Source organism: Chaetodon trifascialis, chromosome 8 (genome assembly GCF_039877785.1).
Source record: "Chaetodon trifascialis isolate fChaTrf1 chromosome 8, fChaTrf1.hap1, whole genome shotgun sequence".
Lineage (NCBI taxonomy): Eukaryota > Metazoa > Chordata > Actinopteri > Chaetodontiformes > Chaetodontidae > Chaetodon > Chaetodon trifascialis.
The window spans coordinates 21406180-21429441 of NC_092063.1; the positions used below are offsets into that span (position 1 = coordinate 21406180).

The following is a 23262-nucleotide window of genomic DNA, read 5'->3' on the forward strand; positions in this document are numbered from 1 at the left end:
GTCAAAATGTGTTTCCATCGATGAGCTGAGTGTGAGAGAGGCTTCTGGACAGATTTCCCTCCAAAAAATACAAAGCTTCGACGTGCCACAGGCATAGAGGGTGCATCACGATACTCAGTGGTGAGGAATGGAGACAATTTCCTGTCAACTGGGACTGACATCATGTCTTTGTGTGGCTTATGACATTGTACTGAAAAAACTAGGCACTGTGACTGTGTACATTAGAGATAATAGCAATTGGAGTTAAGGTGAAAGGCCTGAAGTCACGCAATATGTCAATCAGTCAATGGGCTTCAGCTGTGAGATCTGGCAGAGGTGTTTTGTCAGGGACCAGAGGTCTCAAGCAGCCCCCAACTTCCTGCTTTCCCTGCCTGTGGCAGCTGACTAGAGAGCAAGTGAGTGTACATCCTGAATGGCTATTCCAGCCCCCTCATCTGGATGCAGGAGCTGAGCTGTAGAAAAAAATGAATAGATTCTTTGTTTTGCCCGCCATTTATTAACTCAGAGGGACTTGAGGTGCAGCAGTCCAGCTCTCTCAATTACTTTTCTCAAGGAGTAGTTACCGCCATTGCAAAAGTGTCGGTAACACTGTTACGAAGATTCCGATACAAGGACAGTCATATGATATTTTGTGCCCCGTTATATGATTATGTGCTAGACAACTGTGTTTGTGCAAGTGCAAGGGCGATAGCTTTAGCAGTGGTTCCACATCATGTGATAAGGGGGAATGTCAGGAGTTCTCAGCAGTTTTCTCTTAAGAATGAATCAGACAACCTAAGTGGAAACGGACATCGGAGCCGTTCTGCTGTTAGGAAGTGTCATTTTAAGCCATGAGCCAAACTCAAGGGGAGATTAAAGAGAATATTATCCACATACAAATAACATCATTTTCTCATTTTCCTAGTACCGCAGCCTCTTTCATCTTGTTAGTTAAGTACCACACCACACATGATGTGTACTGCTGGGTGACATGGGGAAAGACTCCATCGAGGGGCCCTGAACACATTACTCCTAATGAGGAAGGTGGTGAGCGCAACTGAGTGCAATTAAGAGTTTGCAGCTGTTTGCTTGGCTCACAGGAAAATAAGAGGGGCTGGATGATCGGTGTGGGGGGTGGGTGTTGTGTTGACACAGTTACTCACTCTGATGAGGGTGAAGATGTCATCCATGTAGGGGCGGATGTGGATCTTCACAAAGCACACCACCATTCCCATCTGCTGGAAAAGGAACTGGAGAACAAAAAAGCACAGACACAACAGAGACTTGCTTTGAGAACATCTGACATCATCAACCAGAGGTGAACAGACACCCACTCAACCAGATGGCCTGTTTCTTCTGTTTCTGTAGTGCAGCCTACCTCTCGGATACTGGCATCGCAGACCCGGATGACATTGAGGAAAGTGGGCATGACCTGTGGTAGGAACTGGACACACTTGAGGCCCAGAGACTTAAAGATGAAGGTGACGGCCTGGACCACCATTGTATGGTGGTTGGAGAGTGAAGGGTCTCTAAGGATGCGCATCAGGGTCACGATTGCCACAGCAGGGTAGAACTCATCCAGGGGGAGGTTGCCCATGTTCACTAGCATCTCACTGGTGCTATAGTCCGCTGTTATAAGGAGGAAACAGAGGTTTTTACTACAAATGAATCATACAGGACTTTCAACATGCCACGTTTCTGGAATTACCCTGAGAAAATCATTGTTAAAGGTCATAAGCTTAAACACCTTAACACTTAAAATCATGAGCCAAGTAGTATTTTTACAATTAAACATATCTTTAGTATATCAAATCTGGACACTGCACCACTTCCTATTCCTAACCAGTACACATGTACTCAGGTGTTTTTTTAAAACACAGTTTTTCCTCCTTCATTCTCAAAAAAAAAAAAAAAAAAAAAAACTGTCAACACAAGCACTGTTTTAAAAAGAAATCTTGATCTGTGTGAAAAAGCAAAAACACAAATGAAACGCTGTCAAGAGCATTGAAAATCAACAGGAGGCAATTTAACTGTAACACTAAAGGATAGCATAATGTTAGGCATAATAAACAAAGGAGCACACACTGCTGTCAAACACAGGAAACATGCTGTCATCACAAGCCCAAAACCTCAGACTCTGAGGAGGTTTCACTTCAAACTTGATTCTTAAGAATAAAAGCTGTCCATTTAAACTACTTCTGCCTTTTCCAAATGCGATCATACCATCGCAAGTATTGGAGCTTATTTTACAACTATAAATCCAAATCCAACCATAACTTCATCAGCCCAACCCATGTGACAATCTAGGACAAACGGCTCTGCTGTTATGACACTCAAAGAACATTATTCAGGCAATAACTCTCCAGTGTGTAAGTCTGAGTCCATCAATGGTGATTTATTTAATCCCAGACACCGTCCCTCTCCATTCAATCCAAATCGACACCTACTTCACACTGCAAGCAGCTGAAAATGCTTCTGGTACTGGCAATAAAGTTTGACAGCAATAATGTGCTGATGGGAAAGGAGAGCTGATATTGTTGGCGTGTTGCTGCTGGCGGCTTGTCGGTTCTGGCACCGATCTACATTGTAGCATTGGACAACAAATCAAATCTGGATTTCTTTTTTTTTAATAAGATGAAGCTTGACTGGAGTGGTCGATAACTATGTTCATCGTGTTTAGCCTTGTTTAAACTCAGAGCATACCTATGGAAAAATAACTCTGTTCGCCAACAGTGCTATTTCTCTTTTGGGCTACTTTCCTTCTTGTTTGGGCATCATGAGGTAATGCACAACGATAATGGTTAAAGCGGTTACATAAGTTTTGGTAAAGTGAGTTAAAAGTCATGCCTGAGACATTAGAGGTGTAAAGGTTCAGAAACAGAAACTGAAACCCAGACACTAACGTCAAAGGTCAGACCAAAGCAATAACTAATGGTATAAGAGTGTTTCGTTTTGAGTGCCTTAACTGTCACAGTAAGAATAATGGATAATGAGCCACTGTTAAATGTTTACCTTTTTTAAAATAAATGACACAAATGTTAACCCTACCCCTAACCCTACAAGACATACAGGATCATTGCAGGTGAGGTGACAGAGAAGTAAAACTAGTTCTATGTTCGATCCTACACAAAGTTACATTAATCACAGCACTTAGGCTGAGTTCAGATCAGTCAGTGGCCGTTTCTCAATACCAAGTACGCCAAGTTCGGACTTACGAACTTGGCCGTTCGGACTTAGCAAGTTCGACTTGCGAGTACAGTCTCTCCAGGACGGGAGGACGCAGGACCGTCATTCTGCAATTGGGACAGCAGCGTACTTGATGACGTTAGCAGGACGACACATCTCCGAAAACTTTGGAGCAAATTTTAAACTACGCGCTATCGTGATGAATCGACCACAGATTTTAAGTTTTAACATCCACTTTCTCACATAAAATAATCTTAAAACCACATTCCGTACTACTAAAACAGCAGTATTTCCAAACTTGTAACTTATAGTTGTGAGCCCTCTCCTCCGGCATCGTTGCGACGAAATGCATTCTGGGATACGTGGTTGCCCCAAGTCCGCACAAGTCACCATCCGATGCATCCTCGATAAAGTGGGAGGGGCAAGAACACATCCGGGTATTTGAGCGTACTTGTCGAGATGCGGACTTGAGAATTGGAACAGTACTTGGACTCAGAGTGATGACGTTTCTCAAGTACACAAGAACACAAGTACAGAGAAGAACGCATATTGAGAAACGGCCAGTGTCTCCCATCAATATACTGCCTTGCCAATCACCTACGTGCTAGCTCACTCATGAAGAGTGATACTTCTGTTCACCTTGCAATCCTCAAAATGGAAGATGACAGAGTTGTGACAATCCTGCGCCACAGTATTTTAAAAAGCTGTGGAGCGTTTTTGTGCCTGATAAGCCGTCAGACTCATGAATTAATATACCACTCACAATGGCTGTCCTGCATTGTATTTCATCTTCTCATGAGAACCACAATCAACACACCAGCCTCCTTTAAAGAGTGCCATTTTTGACCTGAACACCCAGTAATTCTCACCTTTACCCTAAAATTTAGGATATCCATTTGATTGGCCTTCAAGTGCAGGAGAATCTAAGGCGCCACATCAGGATTTCAGCAGTTGTGCCCAGAACTAGAGAGTTTTGTAAACCAATCATCAGCGGTGGTCTTTGTTAGCAACTACGGTGCATATTTCTTTTTAAAATAAGTAGTTTGCTCTTGTTTTTTGTGACAGGCTATGTAAATGAGGTCAGTCTGTCCATTTATCTATGCAGAGTTATTGAGTTTTACAAGGCATCTGAGAACACAGACGTCTGGTATTCAGCGTTTCACTGGCCCTCTGCAGGAGTACAGTTTCAGCTGCTCCAGTTGTCTTCCTTTAGACTCTGGACTGCAGACATAACAGACTGGCACACAGCCTGCAGGCTACAGGGGGTAGCTTTGCTTTTGGATCTTTTATTATTCTAGCCTTCACCAAGTCTAGATAAATGACGGGCATTTATCATGAGAACCAGAAGGTTCACGTGTACCCGTGAAGCCCACAAACGGGCACCAGTGTAGCTAAGCGGGACCGCAGTGATTCAGGCTTCAGCTCCATAGGAAAAGCCAATACAACAGATGTACATACAGCAATGCACTAAGAAGGAATACACAACACTTCATCAATTTTATGACCATGACGTCTTGTAGTGACGGGATTGGTCTTGTCTAAAGTCAGGTGAGGAGATGGTTCGAGCCAGTGACCCCCCACATAACAAAAACATGCTGTCAAATGTTGCTAGTGCTCCAGACACTGACCCTGACAAATCTGCCAACAGATGTACAGCCTCCAATTCTGGTCACAGTCCATTTCGCTGAAGAACAAACTGGTAAAACTATTAGCGTACTGTCCAAGGTCACATTCTGAGACACATGACTGGAGCAGACAAGTGGAGACCTGCATTCTCTATATACAATGCACATGACGAAAGACAGATGAGCATCTTTTATTGCCACGGTTATGAATTTTCAAGATCTCCAGAGGATGACAGCCTTTCAGTGACAGTATCCATCATAAGGACTGTCAAAACCTTCTGAATTACTATGAGAGTTTCTGTGATTGAATCACAGTCAACAGACAATAAATCCTAATGGATATGGATAGCCTTGCTTACAGTACATTAAGAGCCAAAACAACCTGAGTTCACTGTTTTCAGTTCAGTTCGGTTTCTAGCAATTAATCTAGGTCAAAGGCAGGGAAGGAGGAAGAGTGGTGGAAAAGAATATGACCCAGATGTGGAAGCTGGTATAACCAAGTAAGTACAGTGTTTTCACATGCATTTATCTTTCCGTAGAGATAATACCAAGGTAAGAAAATGGCTCAGGGGCTCCTTTCTGGTACATGCAGCTTATAATTTCATGTCTATTTGACAAAATAGACATGAAATTATGAGCTCACACACACACACACACACACACACACACACACACACACGCACGTGCATGCACGCGTGCACACACACACACACACACACACACACACACACACACACACACACACACACACACACACATTTAAGCATATACTGTATGGAGTGCTTGAGTAATCAATCCACACAAAAAAGTGATGCAAATCATTCATTATTGTCTATTAAACAGATGCTTAAAGAGGCGTCTGTCTAAAGTGGGTCACCTGAAATGAAATCTCTCTCCTCTAAAGATCCCACTCCAGTTGTAGGAGTTATATTTCACTCTGAACTGAACCCTCATTCTGGAGGTGGTTTAGTTAGGTGTAGGTCAGACAGGAGCCAGAAATTAGATCCTCAAGACCAAAGGCTCCAGAGAATCAAAAACCAAAAGCCATACTTGCTGTTGACCTTTCAAATGCAGCGGCAAGACCTCTGAAAATTGTGTTTTGTCTTGAGTGAGAGGACATATCACTTCACTGTGCTCGATTTCTAATTAACTGTAGATTTATGAAATGTAAAACAGCCAGGATGTAAAGGATAATCATAAGTGCTTCAGGCGAGACAGAATATCACAGGTTTATGTGAGTCAGACTCAGCAATTCAAATAATTGAAGATGAAATCAGTTCCTCTCTAGTGATCATATTCTAACCAAAGAAAAATTGTGCTGCAAGGCTGCAAAGGTGTGCTTTACACACAGCTCTTTGCACAGAACTAACTGAGGATTCTGCTTCTGCATAATGTTTAAACATGCAACTGTTTAAATAGATCACACTAGGTTACAATATTGTTCAATCCAGGGAGGCATGAAACATCACACATCGCTATGAACAGCTGCTTTATCAAATGTAAAATGTGACCCTCTTTTCTATTCACATCAGCTGTTTCGCATCACTAAATCATTCATGAGTATGACAAAAATGGATGCAATCTTTGAGTTAGCATTTTATCAATCCGAATGTTGCACGAGAACTGATGAAGCAAATATGCCTTGTTTCATATCTCAGATGCCTTTTCTGAATGACATTTACATGCATCTCCTAAAATGCAAACTGCTGCTTCATAAGTTTTGTGACCTTTAAAATCAGACTCGTTTGTTCCATCAAGTTAGCTTGCGGTCTGTCTTCAAGAGAGTGACTTACTGTGTAGGCCTGTTGCCAGATTTGTGCACATCCTGGTTGGATCTGACTGTTTATATTTATGTAGAGACACACTATATCTGTTTTTATAGCGTACAAACACATCTGACGACCTCTACATGTGGTTTCGGGGGCGGTTTAGAGTGGAAGGGTGTCAGAAAGGCTAACACAGTACCATGCCTTAGTGGAAACTTTTCGCTTAAATTACTATCTAAACAAGAGACCTATAACAGCTATAAACCAGGAAAAAAAGCCATCACACTCATTATGATGAATGTTAGAAGTCCAAAGCCACAATAACACCAAGTCCTTTATATACAGAGGCTTTACAATACTATCCATCAGGCTCTCTCTCCGCCTCTGTACACACACACACACACACACACACACACACACACACACACACACACACACACACACACACACACACACACACACACACACACACACACACACACACACACACACACACTAGACCAAATGGACCAACCCACACAGTGAGATTTTAAAAAAGTTCATGTTGATTTAGAGACTTTCCAGCTGCTGCACCGAGAATTTAATACCGCTGTAACCACTTGGAACACAAATAAAACTTTAAACTAATCCATTTTTCTCTGCAAAAATTTTTCCCAAAACTATGATTGGTAATAGTGATCACAGGCCTACCTGAGTCCTGACTGGACTTGGACTCAGAGAGACTGACAGCGGAGGCGTCTCGTGACTGGTCAATCATGCCAATGTTGACTTTGTGCTTGTAGGGGTCCAGAGCTCCGAGAAGACCCAGCACACGGATGGCCTGTTGGATACGCACAGCACACACAGTTAGCAACCTTCCACTGAATTATGTTTGCCCTCCACTGGAACAAAAGTCCAGTGGTACAGAAATCTTCACAAAGACTTGACTTCAAAAGATTACAAAGTGCTGTCGCCTCCTTATAGCTCTGAGGCTCTGTTAAAGTAGCATATTTAGCCACTTACTGGCAAAGTGAGGACTATTTGGACCATAAAGAAAATGCACATGAACAGCAGAGATGTGGAACATTTTGCATGAGCAGTTTGAGAGGTGTCTGTGGATGTTACGATCATTTTTTTCTGCAACTGCTTCCCCCACTTGAATCTGTAGTAAGTGCAGTAAATCCAAGCTGACACAGCTGCTGACCTCCACAAAGCAGTAAGCTGAGCCATCTTTCAGGCCTGCAGGTGGAGGGTACTTGGTTCTCAAAAGATATTTCTTTGGTGGGCTATATTCATTACAACATACAAAAGCATAGAGCAGAATGAATAGTCAGGCTGGACTAAGCTGAAGAGTATTTCAAATTTATTAGAGTGGATCTGAGGGCCAGAGCTGCCGGAGCCAATGTCCTATGCCACCCACCATACACAGTGACAATGCTCTCTCTCAGACCCATGTAACGTAACAGGCAAGAGAAGAAACTTTGACAATTATCACTTACATCACAGCTCAAGACCTTGGAAAAAGTTCCATACGCCTAACTACAGTATGGAAAATGTGCATAGCCTCAGACTGTATGTATTCATATAATTATTACTAGTCAAAGCCAATACATCTAAACAGACCTTCAATTGTGTAGTAAATGTTGACAGGTAGGGTGTCTTGACTCATAATGAGTCACTTATTGACAGAGTTGGGTTCATGTGGCCGCTAAGAAAACCGTGGGGACAACGAAGGGTTAGGAGCCAAGATGGAGGCACCGGTCCATACCTCTCTCCTGATGCCCTGGTTTTGTTCTGTCTTCAGGAAGTTCAGCAGCACCTCCAGAAGGGAGGGGTACTTGCGGTAGGGCTCCACCACGTAACCTGTACTAGCCACCTGCTGGCCCAATGTCCACAGCGCCACCTGGTGGAAAGTCAGAGGCAGATTCTCTTTGAACAATGTCACTGATGAGGCATAATGTTTCAGGTGTACTTTCCTTTGCAACACTACCCAAACATCCTAAATAAAATGCTACAAAACTTATTCATTAATATATTAATATTTGTAAATAAAATTCCAACCATTAATCTTGTGTGCCTGCCCATGCCATCAATTCAAACTAACTTTCAGTGCATTATTGATAAGCCATTGGTTAATATTTTCAATGATCCCTGTTGTTAGCTCCCATTTAAACTGGAAATACCAGAAGCACAATGCTCTCAAAATGCTTTCTGAGTGACTTCAAATTTTTCCAGAAATTCTAACCGGTTATGTTTACTGAATTAGACATGTATTTACTGTACTGAAGAAATAAATATTTTTCAGAACTTGGAGTCTTGCTGAGGAGAAATGAGGAAATAAATTAGAAACAGATGAAGCACATTCATTTTCAGGACATACCTGTCGTTTGGCCAATGAGGAGGAGTCCTGCAGCATGTCCATTATGATTGGAAAAAGCTCGTCCATCCACTTCCTCATCTCCAGGCCACTCACCTGAGAGGACAGAGACAGGACACCAATCAGAACTGAGCATATTTCCTACTTTGTCCAGTTTTCTGTCACTAAGAGTTTCTGGAATCTAAAAGGGATTGAATAATTGCTTTTTACATGAAAATGATTAGTGATCCGAATCAGTCGCCCTTATGTGCTGAATTTAGAAGTTATTAAAGTATTTGTGAAATTATTCCCATGAAAGCATTTTGTGCTCTCAGGCCATTCATCTTTGTGTCTGGGTCAGATCTGTTAAGGTAGGAGGAATGTAGCATTTACTACAATGTATTTTTTGAGATTATTAACACAAGCCACCAAACTAAGAAATCTACAGATAGGGACTTAAAGCTTGAATACAACCTTTTTTTTTTTTCTTTTTTTGACATTTTTCTTGTATTCCCTACATTTTCTTGTGTCTGCTTGTGCTGGTTCCAGGGTAGCTAAGTGTCTGCCTCTTCCTGCACTGAGTCAACCCTGAACACTTGGTCTACCTGAGCATCTCCTGCACTCTGCCTGTCTTTAATTGGGCTTCCCTGACTCCTCTGCAGGGGCTGCCGAACCATCTGGATAGGATGGAGCAATGCACAAATCCATGGGTGGGGTTCAGACCTGTACTTTCCACCTCAGAAAAGGACAAGCTCAGATTCCTTGCATTAAAGTTAAAAAAAAAAAAAAAAAAAGGACTGTGCACAGCAAATGATTCTGCTCAGATTTATTGGGTAGAGAATCAATATGATACACCGGCTAATACTGTCCCTGTAGAACTTCAAGGATCAAAATATTAAATGCACCTGATTTAATATATGCACTTACCTGAGCCAACTCGCCAATGGTTGCAAGGACACTAATGACCACTCCAGGGTTGGGGTCTGGGTCTTTCAGCTTGAGGATGAGAGCCTGTAAAAGCAAAAGGTAGCAGTCACTTAAACCATTAAACCCTACTACTCCACTTAAATTTTATCATCAAAAAACTTTGGAAAAGACTGTAATAGACCGAAAGGCGTCCTCCACAGAGCTAGCGTTGCATTCCTACATATAACAGTGTCACAACTATGATGGACTGTTGAAAAAAATCAAAATCACTGCAGCAGAACCAGAGCTAACATCTTTTTTTTCATGGATTCTTCTCCCAGGTCAAAACCTGCCACCGACTGTAATTTACCCACAGTGCAACTCAACCACCAAAACTTCAGGTGGATATTTGGGTGTTTTATGCTAGCAGTGGCTAATGTAGCCACTAGCCTCAAGCACAGATAAGGTAGTTGTCAGACCTAAACAACGCTGACTCAAGTGACATCACTTGAGGCAAGTTATCAGATTACACAGATCTCCCTAGCAGTAGTGTTCTCTCAGACCTGTAAATGGACTTCAATGGGTAAAATCTGTCGAGTTCACCTTAATGCTTTCATTTATTCAGAGACAGTCAGTTGAGTACACATGCTCCTCACAAGTGACAGCCTGGCTTACACTCATACGCCTTCACAGTGGAGAACTAGCAGAGTTGTACCTTGAGGATGGGCTCCATATATGGCCGTATGAGGCGGGGGGCGTTGGAGACGAGGTGACCAAGCATACGAGCACTCTGCTCTTTGTTCCTGCCGACACCACTGTGCTCCAGCTCTGTTAAGATCTGCAACAAATTTAAAGAAAGAATTTAGTATAACACACCCACTCCTCTATATCTAAAGTAAATCTTAATGAGCTTACTTAACAATATTCATAATAGTGTTATAGAAGCAACACCATTATGAAAACCTTTACTAGGTCTTAGACTGTAATACTTTGGGTCGCCAGGCTGTGTATAAACCATGGCCTTTGCTGCCCTCTAATGGTATCCAACTGAAACAACAGAGAGCAAGTGACCTTTGCAGGAAGAACAAGGATGCGTTGATAAATGTATGCGATGGTAAAAACCTAAATATCACATTTTTAGTTAACATCTTCTCCATTTATAGAAATAACCAAACTGGAAACCATGTTCAAGTATGAAAAAACTTCATTTCACCAATGTCTTGGACAGAATGTTTTCATTCATTTCACAGCAGACTAAAAAGCAGTAATATCTATAATAATAAAAAAAAAGCTCTATTTCTAATTTGACTAAAAGCCTGTGTGGACTAAAAGTGATTTAGCATATTTCAATTTATTAAGATGGCATAAGCTCTTAGCCAAGATGGCTTTTTCTCTCCATGTCCATGTTGGTATAATGCCACGCCCTCATAAAAGCTGGACTGAATATACTGAAGCCTTGACCTGAACTTTAATAATTAAAATCTGTCGCTTGCACTTCAGCTGTTAAACATGGTGTTGTGGGCATGTCAGTGTACCAAATCAGGTGATGAACCAAAATGCCACAAAGTGCCAATAAGGAGGCCATTCGATGGTTTCAGTTTAACATTTCAGCAGCAAACTCAAAAAATACATATAGAACCTTCAACATAATAAATAGTGTGCTCTCTGCTGTGCCTCTCCTACCTGGATGAGCATCTTGCGTAGGAAGGGCATGACAAAGGCAGGGTTCATGCTGCTGAGGCGTCCGATTGTGCAGATGGCCAGCTCTCGGATCTCAAACACCTCATCGTTCAGGGCAACAAACAGCGCCTGCAAGTTCTCAGCCTGGGCGAGGTGAGCGTCAAAACGCTCATCAAGAGAAGCCAGCACACAGTACCGAATGTCTGGATCTGCAAGAGAACAGGGACAAAAAGTCAGACATGGCGACTCCTATCATCATAGGTCATTAAAACTGTTAACAGGTGTGTATTCAAATGTGTCATAAAAGCACACTTTAGTTCTCATCGTTTACAGAGATCTTGATATATCATAATCAATAAAAATAAAACAAAAACAATACTCAATAAATCCACATGATACTACCACCCCTTTCCTCCCCCTTTCACCTGGGTCGGTGATGCCAACAACAAGCAGCTTGCTGAGCACATCTGCAACAACCTGCACAGCAGTCTGGCTGACAACATGGCCACTGATCAGGTGGATGGAGGGGGTAAGGAGGCGCGAGCAGGTCCGAGCTGCCTCCATCCGGATTTCCTTGTGTTCACTATTCAGGAAGTGATCAGCACAGTGGCGCACAAACTGGGTGAGGGAGTGTCCTGGTGATAGAGCAAAGCGTTACAATGATCCATGAACTGGGAGATGCATTTTTGAACCCATCAACAATGACTTGCTTCATCCTGCATTTGTCTCTGCTTTTGTGAACACACGATTAGCTTGAGGACCTCTTTGTCTTCATCCAGACAGGAGCACTTATTTTAAACAGTTTGGGATTTCAAAACTAAACCACTGAAAAAAGTCTGCTGGTGTGCTGCAGTGTGAGTCCATCAACAACCTGTGTTTAAAAGAAGAGCCAGAGATATTTCATTCCCCACCGTCCACTACAAGATGACAAAAATAAGACTTTGAGATGTAATTGTTTCCCCACAGGTTACTGTACACAGAATGAGCCTAGACTGCATAAGAGGTCTTTTCACCCCCCAGCAGAAATGAATTTCCCTTCAAAATATCTGAGCATTGAGGCAGCTTATCGTAATTCAAATTCAAAAATAATTGTTAGAAAGTGCCTCCTCAGGGAGAGGCTTTCTACAGCTGTTTGGGTCCAGTGCAGAGAAGAGCTGGAAAACTACACCACCGCTCCAGACATTTCTGCAGTTCGCTTAATCTTTTCTGACAGACCGTGTCCTCCCCATCTTGTGGCCCCAATCTTGCACCTAATGGTTTACGCCTTCAATTCAAAACCACAACACCTTTTCCAACTTCACTGAATGTGCAGCGTGCAGGCAGCGAGGCATTAACATCCGTTATTTCTTTTAATGCTTCATCATTCCACAGCCCACTCTTGAAAATTATTTTTCTTCACTGACAGAACCAAATTTAAGATGTATGGAGTTTGGTGCATTAGAGCAGAGCTGGGGGTCTGTGCTTGTTCTTCATTGTGTGGGTTTTCTTTTGCTGTGTTTCTTAAGAAATAAACTTGATAGCCTGACTATAAAGCTGTCTGTCAGTTCTTGCCTTCAAACTCAAAGCTCCCCAGCGTGCGCAGGGCCAGTGTGATGCTTCCTACATCACTGGCCTCGGGGATGTTTGTGAGGCTTGGCGAGGCCAGCTGGTGAGCAAGGCCTTTGGGCATGCCGGGGTGACGCAGCGGCTTATGCATCAACACCAGAGAAAGCATCTTCAGCAGACCGTCCTGGATGTCCTTCTTCAACTGGGGGATTTGACGGCTCAGGTCGTACAGCACCGCCGTCAGTGCAGGACTGGATGAACACAACATAATGGACAAACAACCCAATATCAATATTGTTGTCACCTTTAAATGAGAATAAAGAAGATTGTTCTGGTGTGTTTATCAACAAATACAATTTTAATCAACTGCATAAGCCACTTAAGTGGGAAGTCTGGATTCAAAAATGAAAATTAAAATCCATCACAGTCAATGGTAAAACCTCGTTAGCTGAATTATTTAGCTTCGTGGTGAACCCATTCTGTCCTACCTGAGGCCTACAGCCAGCATGGGCTCCAGCAGCTCCTTGATGTCAGGCTGGATGCTGGGACCCATGGCTCTGGAAAGCATGCTGATACAGGTGAAAACTGTGGCATCCACCTGCATGGTCTTCTGCCTCCTGCACATGTGGAAGTGAAAAAAACATGCATTAATGGAAAGTCTCATTTTTAAAACAGGTCAACCACAGAGGAGATACTATCCAAAACATACACTTTAGACTTAGACTTTAGTTAAGATCAAACTAGCCCTTAGAGATTGAGGAGGGCCTCATACAATATAACATTACCAAAAACTACAACACTAGAATGGTTCTTAAAACATGTGACGTAACAATGATGAAGAACATGATGAGACGGGATATTAAAGGACAAATCAAACATCAATATCTGAATATGAAGAAATAGAATTTATGCCACACACAGAGCACAAACTGTTTAATGCTTTTAATCACTGACTTGTGAGCAAAGTCCTTTGGTGGCAGGGCAGCCTTGATGATCTCCAGGACCTTCGAGAGGTACGGCTGGATTTCTGCCCTGACAGCAACCACCAGCAGCCCCAGGGCCTGGAAAGCTGCCGTCCTCTCCTTCTCCTTCTTCAGACAGCCCAGCAGGTAGCCCATAGTGTCTGACAGGTACTGGTCTGCACAGTGGATGGAACAACCAGTGCAACAGATTAAACAAACACATATAGACTGTAAAACACACATCAGCTAACTGGGGAAAAAGTTGAGGCAATTTATCACAGCAAGCGTATACATACGAGGACAGAGGAGACCAATAAGTATCGGCAATGATCAGCTGACACAGCGATGGGAAATAAAGTACAGCTGCATTTTACTGTATGAAAGACGCATTCAAACTGATCTTGAATTACAGTCGATCATTATCAAGTCCCACCTGTAAAGATATGTGGCTGGAAGGCAGCCAGGCGTGGAAGCAGGTTGAGGATGGTCATCTGGATCAGAGGGTTTTTACTGGTCCTGTATTTCAGCACCCAGCGACACACCTGGACAAAGCACATAATGAAAGCTTCTGTCTACTGTGATTTATCTGGTGATCAGGACAGCTCCGTGTTAGTACTTCTAACATGCAATCTACGTTTTCAACACAAAATTCAACTTTTATGGACATGTTAGTTAACAACATTCTAGTCCTATAAACCAAATTGTAATTGGCCATCGTCATGGGCCCTTGGGTTGATAAAACTCTTGGAAAGCTTCTGTGTTTAACTTGTCAAGTATACTTTAGACTACTAAAAAACTGTATACTAAACTTAAAGCTTCAAAAGCATCACTCACTGCAGGGCTGGCATTCAGCCAAGGCCCTAGCCCTCACTGTGGAGTGAAACTTGACTGCAGGCACATGCTGACGGCACAAGATGGAGAATGGCTGGGGTAGAGTGTGAAACAGACTCCACTACCCTTTGACACACTTTTTACAAAAATGCATTTTTACATACAATCTGTGTGCAAGGCATAAAACAAAAACATTAAGATAAGTCACAGATAAAAGTGTAGAGCTGCAGTTTGTTGTCCGTTAAAGAAATGTCACAATCATGCTTTTTGATGAGTAATAGTAATGTGATAGAAATGTAAAATGCAGAGGAATGGTAAACATTTCTTCTTAAGCCAAAAAACAAATCAACTTATTATTACAGTAATTGTGAAACAAAAGTAATTACTAACACAACTGTTGCATTTTTGGAAAAGCCAGACCTCTGCTGTAAAATCTACCTGGTCGAATCGCTCCTCCATCAGCTCACGGCAGTATCGGCTCTCCACCAGTGAGCTTTTGGCAGGTACTGGCGTGGCTCCGAAGGTGAGGAAGCCCTGAGGCGTGCTGTAGCCCAGCAGGCCCAGGAGGGCGTTGGACTGCTGTGGCTGCACCGACTGGAAGCTGGTGAAGGGTGTGATGTGGCGAGGCTTTGTTCCAAATCCCATCAGCTCCTTGCAGTACTTATCATGGACCAGCTGCTGCTGTGTGATCTCCTCCATCTCCTCACGCATGCGCTGTCACAGAGACAGGACAGTGAGAGGAATGCTGCCCTTCCAGATGTGGGAATGTTTCCACAGTGAATTCAGCCCTTACCTCTCCCTCCATGCTGCTGATGCGAACCAGCTCATTCAGGATCAGAAGAGCTCCATGGACCCTGTCATCACGATTCATTCCTTTCTCTTTGGCCAGAGTCTCATCAAATCCTTTCTCTGCCTCCTCAAAGGTTTGCTGCCACAGAAAAGACAAACAGTCATGTTGCCTATTACAAGGACATAGGTTTGCCCCTGAGGAAGGATATTTCTTGAGCTACTCTTACTTTGTACCACTGTGGTTTCTGCATTTCCTTGGTCTCTCTCTGTGTGGTGAGGATGAGACATGCTCGCAGAGCAGATACAGCCCCTTCTCGGATGGCCTGCTTGGGGTCCCACACTGCGTAAAATATGTTGTCAAAGAAGGGCTGCACTTGCTGAAAGAAGAAGGTGGGTGCGCTCACAGCCAGCTCCCTCAACACCAACACCTGGAAAAGACAGATTATCATTTTACGGCTGGTCATTCATAGCCACCCATGGATTTACTTGTTTTAAGTGTAACTATATGTCAATACTGTGCTTTCAGATGTCACTCAGCATTATTATTATTATATTATAATCTTTATATAATTCCAGGGCTCTAAAATTCAACCCTTAGAATTAATGCTTTTCTTTAAGCAAGTTGTATGAAGTTGCTAAAATCCTGTCTCTGTCCTGAAGTTGTTCCTCTGGTGTTTCAACTGTCTTTGTGGGAATTCCAGAGTAAAACTGAAAACTGTGAATCTTAAGATGTTCTTACTACATTTAGCTTCAACATAGTGCACTATGTAGAAATGTGAGGATGCATCACTAAGTAATGCAAACTGAAGCAATATCTGCTGAATGTTTGGAAATGACAAAACAGTGAAAGAGAACACGCAGTGTTGCACCAGAGGGACATCTTTGACATTTGCCATCAAACAATCAAGTCAAGGAATACGCAGTGAAAAGACGTAATCATGTCATGACTGGATAATTAGCATACACAGAGTAGTAACAGTGTCTTCTAATTAGAGCTACACTAGTTACCTGTATAGAAAACAGACTTGTTTTTATCAAATTAAGCCATAAAATCATTATACAAACAGAACACCTCCACTCAACTAACTGAGAAACTATCAGTTTGATCTCTTTGCTGGCAGGAAACTGAACAATCAAACACAAACAGACAAATCAAAACTTTAAAGATCAATTAAAGGTTAATAATAGCATTCACTGCAATTATTTGGTGGCCTCAAATGTTTTAATTTTTCCTGAGGGTGTCGTCACAGAGCCAGCATGGATAGCTGTCCACAAAAATATCAGCAATAATTTTCCTTTAGAGGGGGCCAGATCCTGAAACTCATTCTTATATCTTCTGAAAAAAAAAACCCTAAATTTGATTTGATCAGTTTCTATTTTCACATTATTCCCTCTGTGCTTCATGTTGTCATAACAGACTTTTCGTTGCATCAGAGAAGAATTGCAGAGAAGATAAAGATGGTCACAGTTCAATTGTGTCATAGAAACCCTCACAAATCACTCACATCCATGTTCAACTGACAAACTCAAGCACAGCCATATATTCTTTTTTGGTGAGAGTCTGTTGGACAGGACAGCAGTCATTTTAAAATAGGTTTGAAACTGTTACCTTTGTATTTTAACAAGTCAACAAGTTGAGTGGTTTTGTGCCATACCCCAAAAAGACACTGGTATTCTGCTTTACTGACAAAATACAACACTGACTCCTGAAGAGCAATGAGTATCCAGGGAAAGCTATACCAGACACCAACGTGTCTGGTGCTGTTTTATAAAGTAAAAATGAAAAAGGCAGCAGCACAATGGGATAATCCTGAGTCAAGCTGTCCTTTGCCCTCATCTCCATGACACATATACACCACCAAGAAGTGGTGTTATTTCAACAACAAACACACAGTTGCAGCTGTCTGCTAGTCACTTACTGCAGCATGACGTCTGCCTTCATTTCTGTCTGCTCCCAGCCACTCCAGGGCCCTCTTCACCTCAAACTCCACATACTCAGCAGTAAAGGTGTCCCCTGCCATAGACAAGTGGCCCATGGCTTTAGAGGCCATCTCCATCACCACAGGGTCACTGGAGGGGAGCAGGTTGCGCAGGTAGTTGGCAAAGCGGCTGATCCTGGTGGCATTGCCTCCCTCAACTCCGATCAAACTCACTGGAACAAATCATTGAGAACATACTGTTTCACACACATAGTCTGGGAATTATTATACATATTTTCACATGACATCCATCCGAGGCAGTAACTTATCTCTAGCTAATTCCACCAAATCAAAAACTGACTGTAAATTTTGAAATTTGGTATGTCAATAATTACAGCTTACCAATGGCAAGAATCCCTCCTTTCTTCTCATTCACGTCAGAGCTGGATACCAGCTCAAATATGTGATGGTTTAACTCATCGTAGAATGTGGTGGCTTCATCTTGGCTTAACTGTGAAAGGCACAAACCCATTATCACAAAAACCAGTAAGTAGGACTAAACAAGATTGGTAACTGTATCTTGTAGCAACAATAACAAAGTAAAAATAAAAGCAGATCTGTAAAAGGTGTACAGTGGGAAAGGTGATACATTTCTGATCCCTAAATATACATTTTATACACTATTTAAAATCGAAGTGAAATGTGGATTCACATCCACTCCTGAAACAGTGCTAACAGCTGATCACTCTATAGCTCTTGAGGGCAACAACACTCAATCAGTACACAATGTATTGGAAGGATATCCTCATAGCAGAGGATCTATTTCGTCCATGTTTCTACTGCTGTTACCTCTCTGAGCTCTGTAGTCACATAGTGCTGCAGGTCTTTGGCAGATTTTGCTCTGGTATCTTCATTTCGACTCTTCAGCCCACTGACAAACTGTTGAAGCACAGTGGCTGTGCCTGACATGATCACCATTTGGATGGCCTGATCTGTAAGAAGACAAATGACATGTCACTACAACATTCTGGGTTACCAAAACAAATGCAGCAAAGAAGAGGAACAAAGAGTACCCGTATAAATACCATACTTGGAAAAAACAGTTGTCCTCAGTTGCTTACACAGGTCAATGTTGTTAGCTGACGCTATAGCTAGCTAACGTGTCTGCTGAGCTAGCGCTGGTGAACCAAATTGTCAACGTTGCTAGCTAGCAGCCTACCAAACAGAGGCATTACACTTAGCTAGAGACAGATAGCATCCTTTACACCTCTCATACAAAACTGAAACGTCCCACTGGCATAGGTCAGGTAAAGGCTAATTCAGTGTCTCTTTAGTGTATCATGCTGGTTTTGTTTAGCTAACATTAGCTAGTGCTAACGTTGTTCTATCTAATGTAGCAAGTCGTTAGCAAGATAGTAAAGTCGCTTTGTAACACTTACGTGTTTACAACAATATATCGGCCAATGAATTGCTATTCGGCTTTTGCAAAGTATCTCTCATGGTACGACTGCCAGGCTAGCGTGGGGCAGTAGTAAGCTATCGCTGTGTGTAGTTGGACCGTCTCCAGCAGAGTCCGCACGTCAAACTTCACAAGCGTTGAGTTGCGTTGAGTCGCCTGCGCAGAGCTGGACGCATGCAGCTCTGTGTGTACAGGCTCGAGACACGTTACTTGAACACTTGTATTTGTCATATTTTGTGTTTTATTCCCCTATATTCCAGAGAGGGATACACGTATAACATTTCCAGAGCAGAGAAATAATGTATGTTTTACTCGCATAATTTGTATATATTAGTAACTCGTAACACCACTGGAAAGTCACGTTGCTAATCCCCCTCAACGCGCTCAGACTTGAAAAATACAGTTGTTGTTCATAACATTAAGGTGGGCCCCTGTTTTTAAATGTGTTAAAATGTATTTTTAAGACTTTCACAATGGTTTTCTATTTATGTGTTGCATATTTCAAAATAAGCAACTATACAGATATTTGCAGGGCATCTAGTCCATCATAGGACTACTGTAAACATTGCACATACAGTAGGAGGAAGAGGGGGTTAAATGGGGCCCAGCAGCTTGATTTATCCTAGGGGCTCCTGGCAGGTTTATTCAGACCTGCTAATGCTTCTTTACCTAAATGTTTCATTTGGAAGTCAGGAAGTTTCCTCTGACTCAACAGTTCCTCACTGTAGTATTCTGATTTTATTGTCATATGTAGGACAAGCTCACTTTGTACTATGACATTAGTTTGCTGTCCTCTGTGATCATCTATAAAAAACAAACCAATAAAATAATAACAAAATAGTAACAAATTAGAACTATATAACTAGAACTTTTATTAAACAAAATGAAAACACGTATGAAAATAACTAAACTTTGATGTCCACTGTGTTGTAGTAACAGAAAGGCAGCATATCTTCCAGATATTTAGTTAATTTACTGGAATCTATCAAGTCAAGTTTATTTATATAGCGCATTTAAAAACAATCAGAGTTAACGGCACAACAAACAGAGTGAAATGACGTCAGTAGCAAAAGAAGGCACAAATAGCAGTAAAATTTGCACAATAACAATAAATGGCAATTATAAAATAGAAGGGAGTATCAGAATATATGCCCAAATTTAAGACAGAATTGCAATACAATTTGTAAGATCAATTTATAAGAAAATGTAAAATTCAAACAAATTCAAACACTAAAACCACAATGAGACCAACCAAACCAAAGGCTGTTGAAGACATGTACTGAGTTCTGTTTTAGAAGTGTCCATGAGGAAGGAGCTATTGAGCTTAAGTTGAAGGCTATACCAAAGCTCTGGAGCCGCCACAGCGAAGGCACGGTCTCCCCTTACCCACAAGCCTCGATCGTGGAACAGCTAAAAACTGTTGTTGTGATGATGTAAGAGACCTGGAGTTGGAGTAGGGGCAGAGAAGCTCTGAGATGTACAGGGGTGCTGGCCCATTTATGGCTTTAAAAACAGATAAATAAGCCTTAAAATCTGTCCTGCATTTGACAGGTAGCCAGTACAGGGATGGTCATGTCAGTGTAATGCTGTCTGTTTTTCTGGTAGGGGGTAGAAGTCTCACTGCAGGTGATACAAAGAGGACTAGCCAACATCTAGGTAAGATAAGATAAGATAAGATAAGATAAGATAAGATAAGATAAGATAAGATAAGATAAGATAAGATAAGACTTAATTGATCCCACACCAGGGAAATGAAGTCGTTAAAGCAAGCAAGTATTACAAAAAGCAAAAGCAGTGGTACAAAAGGGTCAAGATAAGAAAGTGTACAGGATACAGAATAGAAAAACAACTGTGTATATGTACATTATGTACAGATAATATAAATACTAAATGCCATGAAAATCCTACTGCCCATAAAAAGTACTATTGGCAACATTCTTATGAGAAAAACCACTACTGTCAAATTGCACTTCAGAAAAACAAAGTCTATACATATGCACAATATGTACAGTTTATAAAATTACTGTTGCCAGTATGGATTAGAAATAGTGTTATTGCACAGTTGAGAAAAAAATATTATATATATATGAGAGATATTCTAAAGGTATTGCATCAGATGAAATGGATATTATGAACATATATTAGCATTGATAACAGTAGTGCAAAACAAAAGTGGGTTTATGATGTGGAATTGGGAAAGACAACATCAACACAGTGCTACATCATGAGATGCTGGCGTTTAACAGTCTGACAGCTGTTGGGATGAAGGACCCGTGGTAGTGTTCTTTCTTACACACTGGATGCAGCAGTCTCTCACTGAAGGAACTGCTTAAGCCCCCACTGTCTCATGCAGGGGGTGGGATGTGTTGTCCATGATCGATGTCAGCCTGGCTAACTTCCTCCTCCGCTCACCCATCTCCTCAGTGGTGTCCAGAGGGCAGTCCAGGACAGAGCGGCTCTCCTGACCAATTTGTTTGTCTTTTCCTGTCCCTCTCAGAGCTCCCACAACCCCAGCAGACCACTGCAGAACCAAACTGCAGATGCCACCACAGAGTCATGAAAATTCTTTAACAGTGTCCTACATACTCCAAAGGAACTCAGTCTTCTTAGCAGGTGCATATGACTTTGGCCCCTGCTGTACAGAGCTATGTGTTGTTTGTCCATCCAGTTTGTTGTTGAGGCACATATAGTTGCTGTAATCTAGCCTTGAGAAGAGTAATATGTATAACATGTCTAATACAACAGTATTCATATCATTGAGAAAGAGGATAGACTAAAGCCTAGCAATGTTCCTGAGCTGAAAATAGTAACTTTTCACACAGAGTTGATCTGTTTATCATATTTCAGTTTCAAAGATGACATCAAGATTCCTGGCATGGGACTTGGGATACCTAGTTTTGGTGTAAATGGCCCCAAGTGGCGAGCTATACTCCCTGTGGTGTTTAGGGGAGCAAAAACAATCACTTCTGTTGAGTTATTGCTCAGCTGGAGACAATTTTTACCATCCAGCATTTCACATACTTGAGACACTTAAAGATGAATGTGATGGAGTTGGAGACCCCCTTGGATTCAATGCATGATATATTTGCATGTCATCAGTGTCCCAGTGTGAGGAGACATTGTGATAAAGCCTAAAGGGAGCAAATACAGAAAGAGGAAGTCCTGTCAGTTAAGTAGGAGGCAAACCGCTTGAGGCAATGCCCTGAAGCAAAAGCCACCCTGAGGTCTAAAAGAATTTAAAGACAACAGTCGGTCATTTGAGACTTTAAGACCAGCAGATTCTGTGTTATTGCGGCCCCTGAAGCCTGATTGGAATTTCTCCATGATGTTGTTATTGTCTAGAGAGAAGAAAAACTGTGTGAAGACCATTTTCTCCACTCCTTTGCACAGCAATGGGAACTTGGAGATAGGGCAGAAATTGTTTCATTCTGATTTGTCGCGGTTGGGCTTTTTTTTAAGAGGATGGAGTATTGCATGTTTAAAATACGATGGGACAATTCCATTTGCAACACTGCTATTGATAATAAGAGAAATTGTGGGACCTACAGAGTCCAGCACTTCCTTTAAGAAGTATGTCAGAATAATATCCAGGGGGGAGGTGTTGGACTTTGTGTGAGGGATTGTGTCATGTATGTGGGACAGAGATGCAGGCTCAGTAACGATGGCAGAGCAGGCAGAGAGGCAGGCAGTGAAACATCCGATCATATGTGATCAATTTTCATGGAGAAAGTCCTCACAAATGGCTGTGAGTGGGATGGGACAGGTAGCAGCAACAGGTTTGAGAACTGTATCTGTTGTGTGAAACAGAGCTTTGGAACTGTGGGAATTTCTGGAGATGATGATGGCAAAATATTTTGCTCTTGCAGCTTTGACAGATCGCTGATGATTTGCCAGACAGTCTTTCAGTCTCTCAAATGAAATCTATACAGTGTAAAGGACTGAGATGTCAAAGATCTGTTTGAACTGAAACAAGTAGGTAATGAGAATGTGACCTCGTCAAAAGAAACCTAATTGAACTTCAAGTTCTTTATTGTCACATAACATTTACAGCGAAGCAGTCGTTGACAATGAAATTCTTTGTTCTTAGGCTTCCTCCACTGATGATACAATATGTATACAAATAATAATATGCAGGTAAAAATGATTATCTCAGGCATAAAGACATAAAATAATAGAGAAACTAAAATATAGGAACAAAATATACATAGAATAAAATATATCCTGTGGTAGACATACAGTAATAATAAAATGAGTAAACTCTAATGTACACAGGTTGTGCA

At 41.8% G+C, this 23262-nt stretch overlaps 1 protein-coding gene across 1 annotated transcript in view; it reads right to left on the minus strand.

Moving 5' to 3' along the window:
• mtor (mechanistic target of rapamycin kinase) overlaps positions 1 to 19100 on the minus strand; it is a 79925-nt gene extending 60825 nt beyond the window's left edge. The window contains exons 1-20 of the mRNA XM_070967802.1: positions 18963 to 19100; positions 18373 to 18515; positions 17926 to 18034; positions 17524 to 17756; positions 15832 to 16032; positions 15609 to 15743; positions 15254 to 15529; positions 14418 to 14526; positions 13977 to 14160; positions 13511 to 13639; positions 13029 to 13273; positions 11903 to 12112; positions 11481 to 11686; positions 10513 to 10635; positions 9819 to 9902; positions 8916 to 9008; positions 8304 to 8438; positions 7247 to 7376; positions 1358 to 1608; positions 1143 to 1229 (exon numbers count right to left, since the gene is read on the minus strand). Of these exons, the coding sequence (XP_070823903.1) occupies positions 1143 to 1229; positions 1358 to 1608; positions 7247 to 7376; positions 8304 to 8438; positions 8916 to 9008; positions 9819 to 9902; positions 10513 to 10635; positions 11481 to 11686; positions 11903 to 12112; positions 13029 to 13273; positions 13511 to 13639; positions 13977 to 14160; positions 14418 to 14526; positions 15254 to 15529; positions 15609 to 15743; positions 15832 to 16032; positions 17524 to 17756; positions 17926 to 18034; positions 18373 to 18501 (3069 nt within the window). The 5' untranslated portion in view covers positions 18502 to 18515; positions 18963 to 19100. The remainder of the gene's footprint in view (positions 1 to 1142; positions 1230 to 1357; positions 1609 to 7246; positions 7377 to 8303; positions 8439 to 8915; positions 9009 to 9818; positions 9903 to 10512; positions 10636 to 11480; positions 11687 to 11902; positions 12113 to 13028; positions 13274 to 13510; positions 13640 to 13976; positions 14161 to 14417; positions 14527 to 15253; positions 15530 to 15608; positions 15744 to 15831; positions 16033 to 17523; positions 17757 to 17925; positions 18035 to 18372; positions 18516 to 18962) is intronic.
• Positions 19101 to 23262: the final 4162 nt, after the last annotated feature.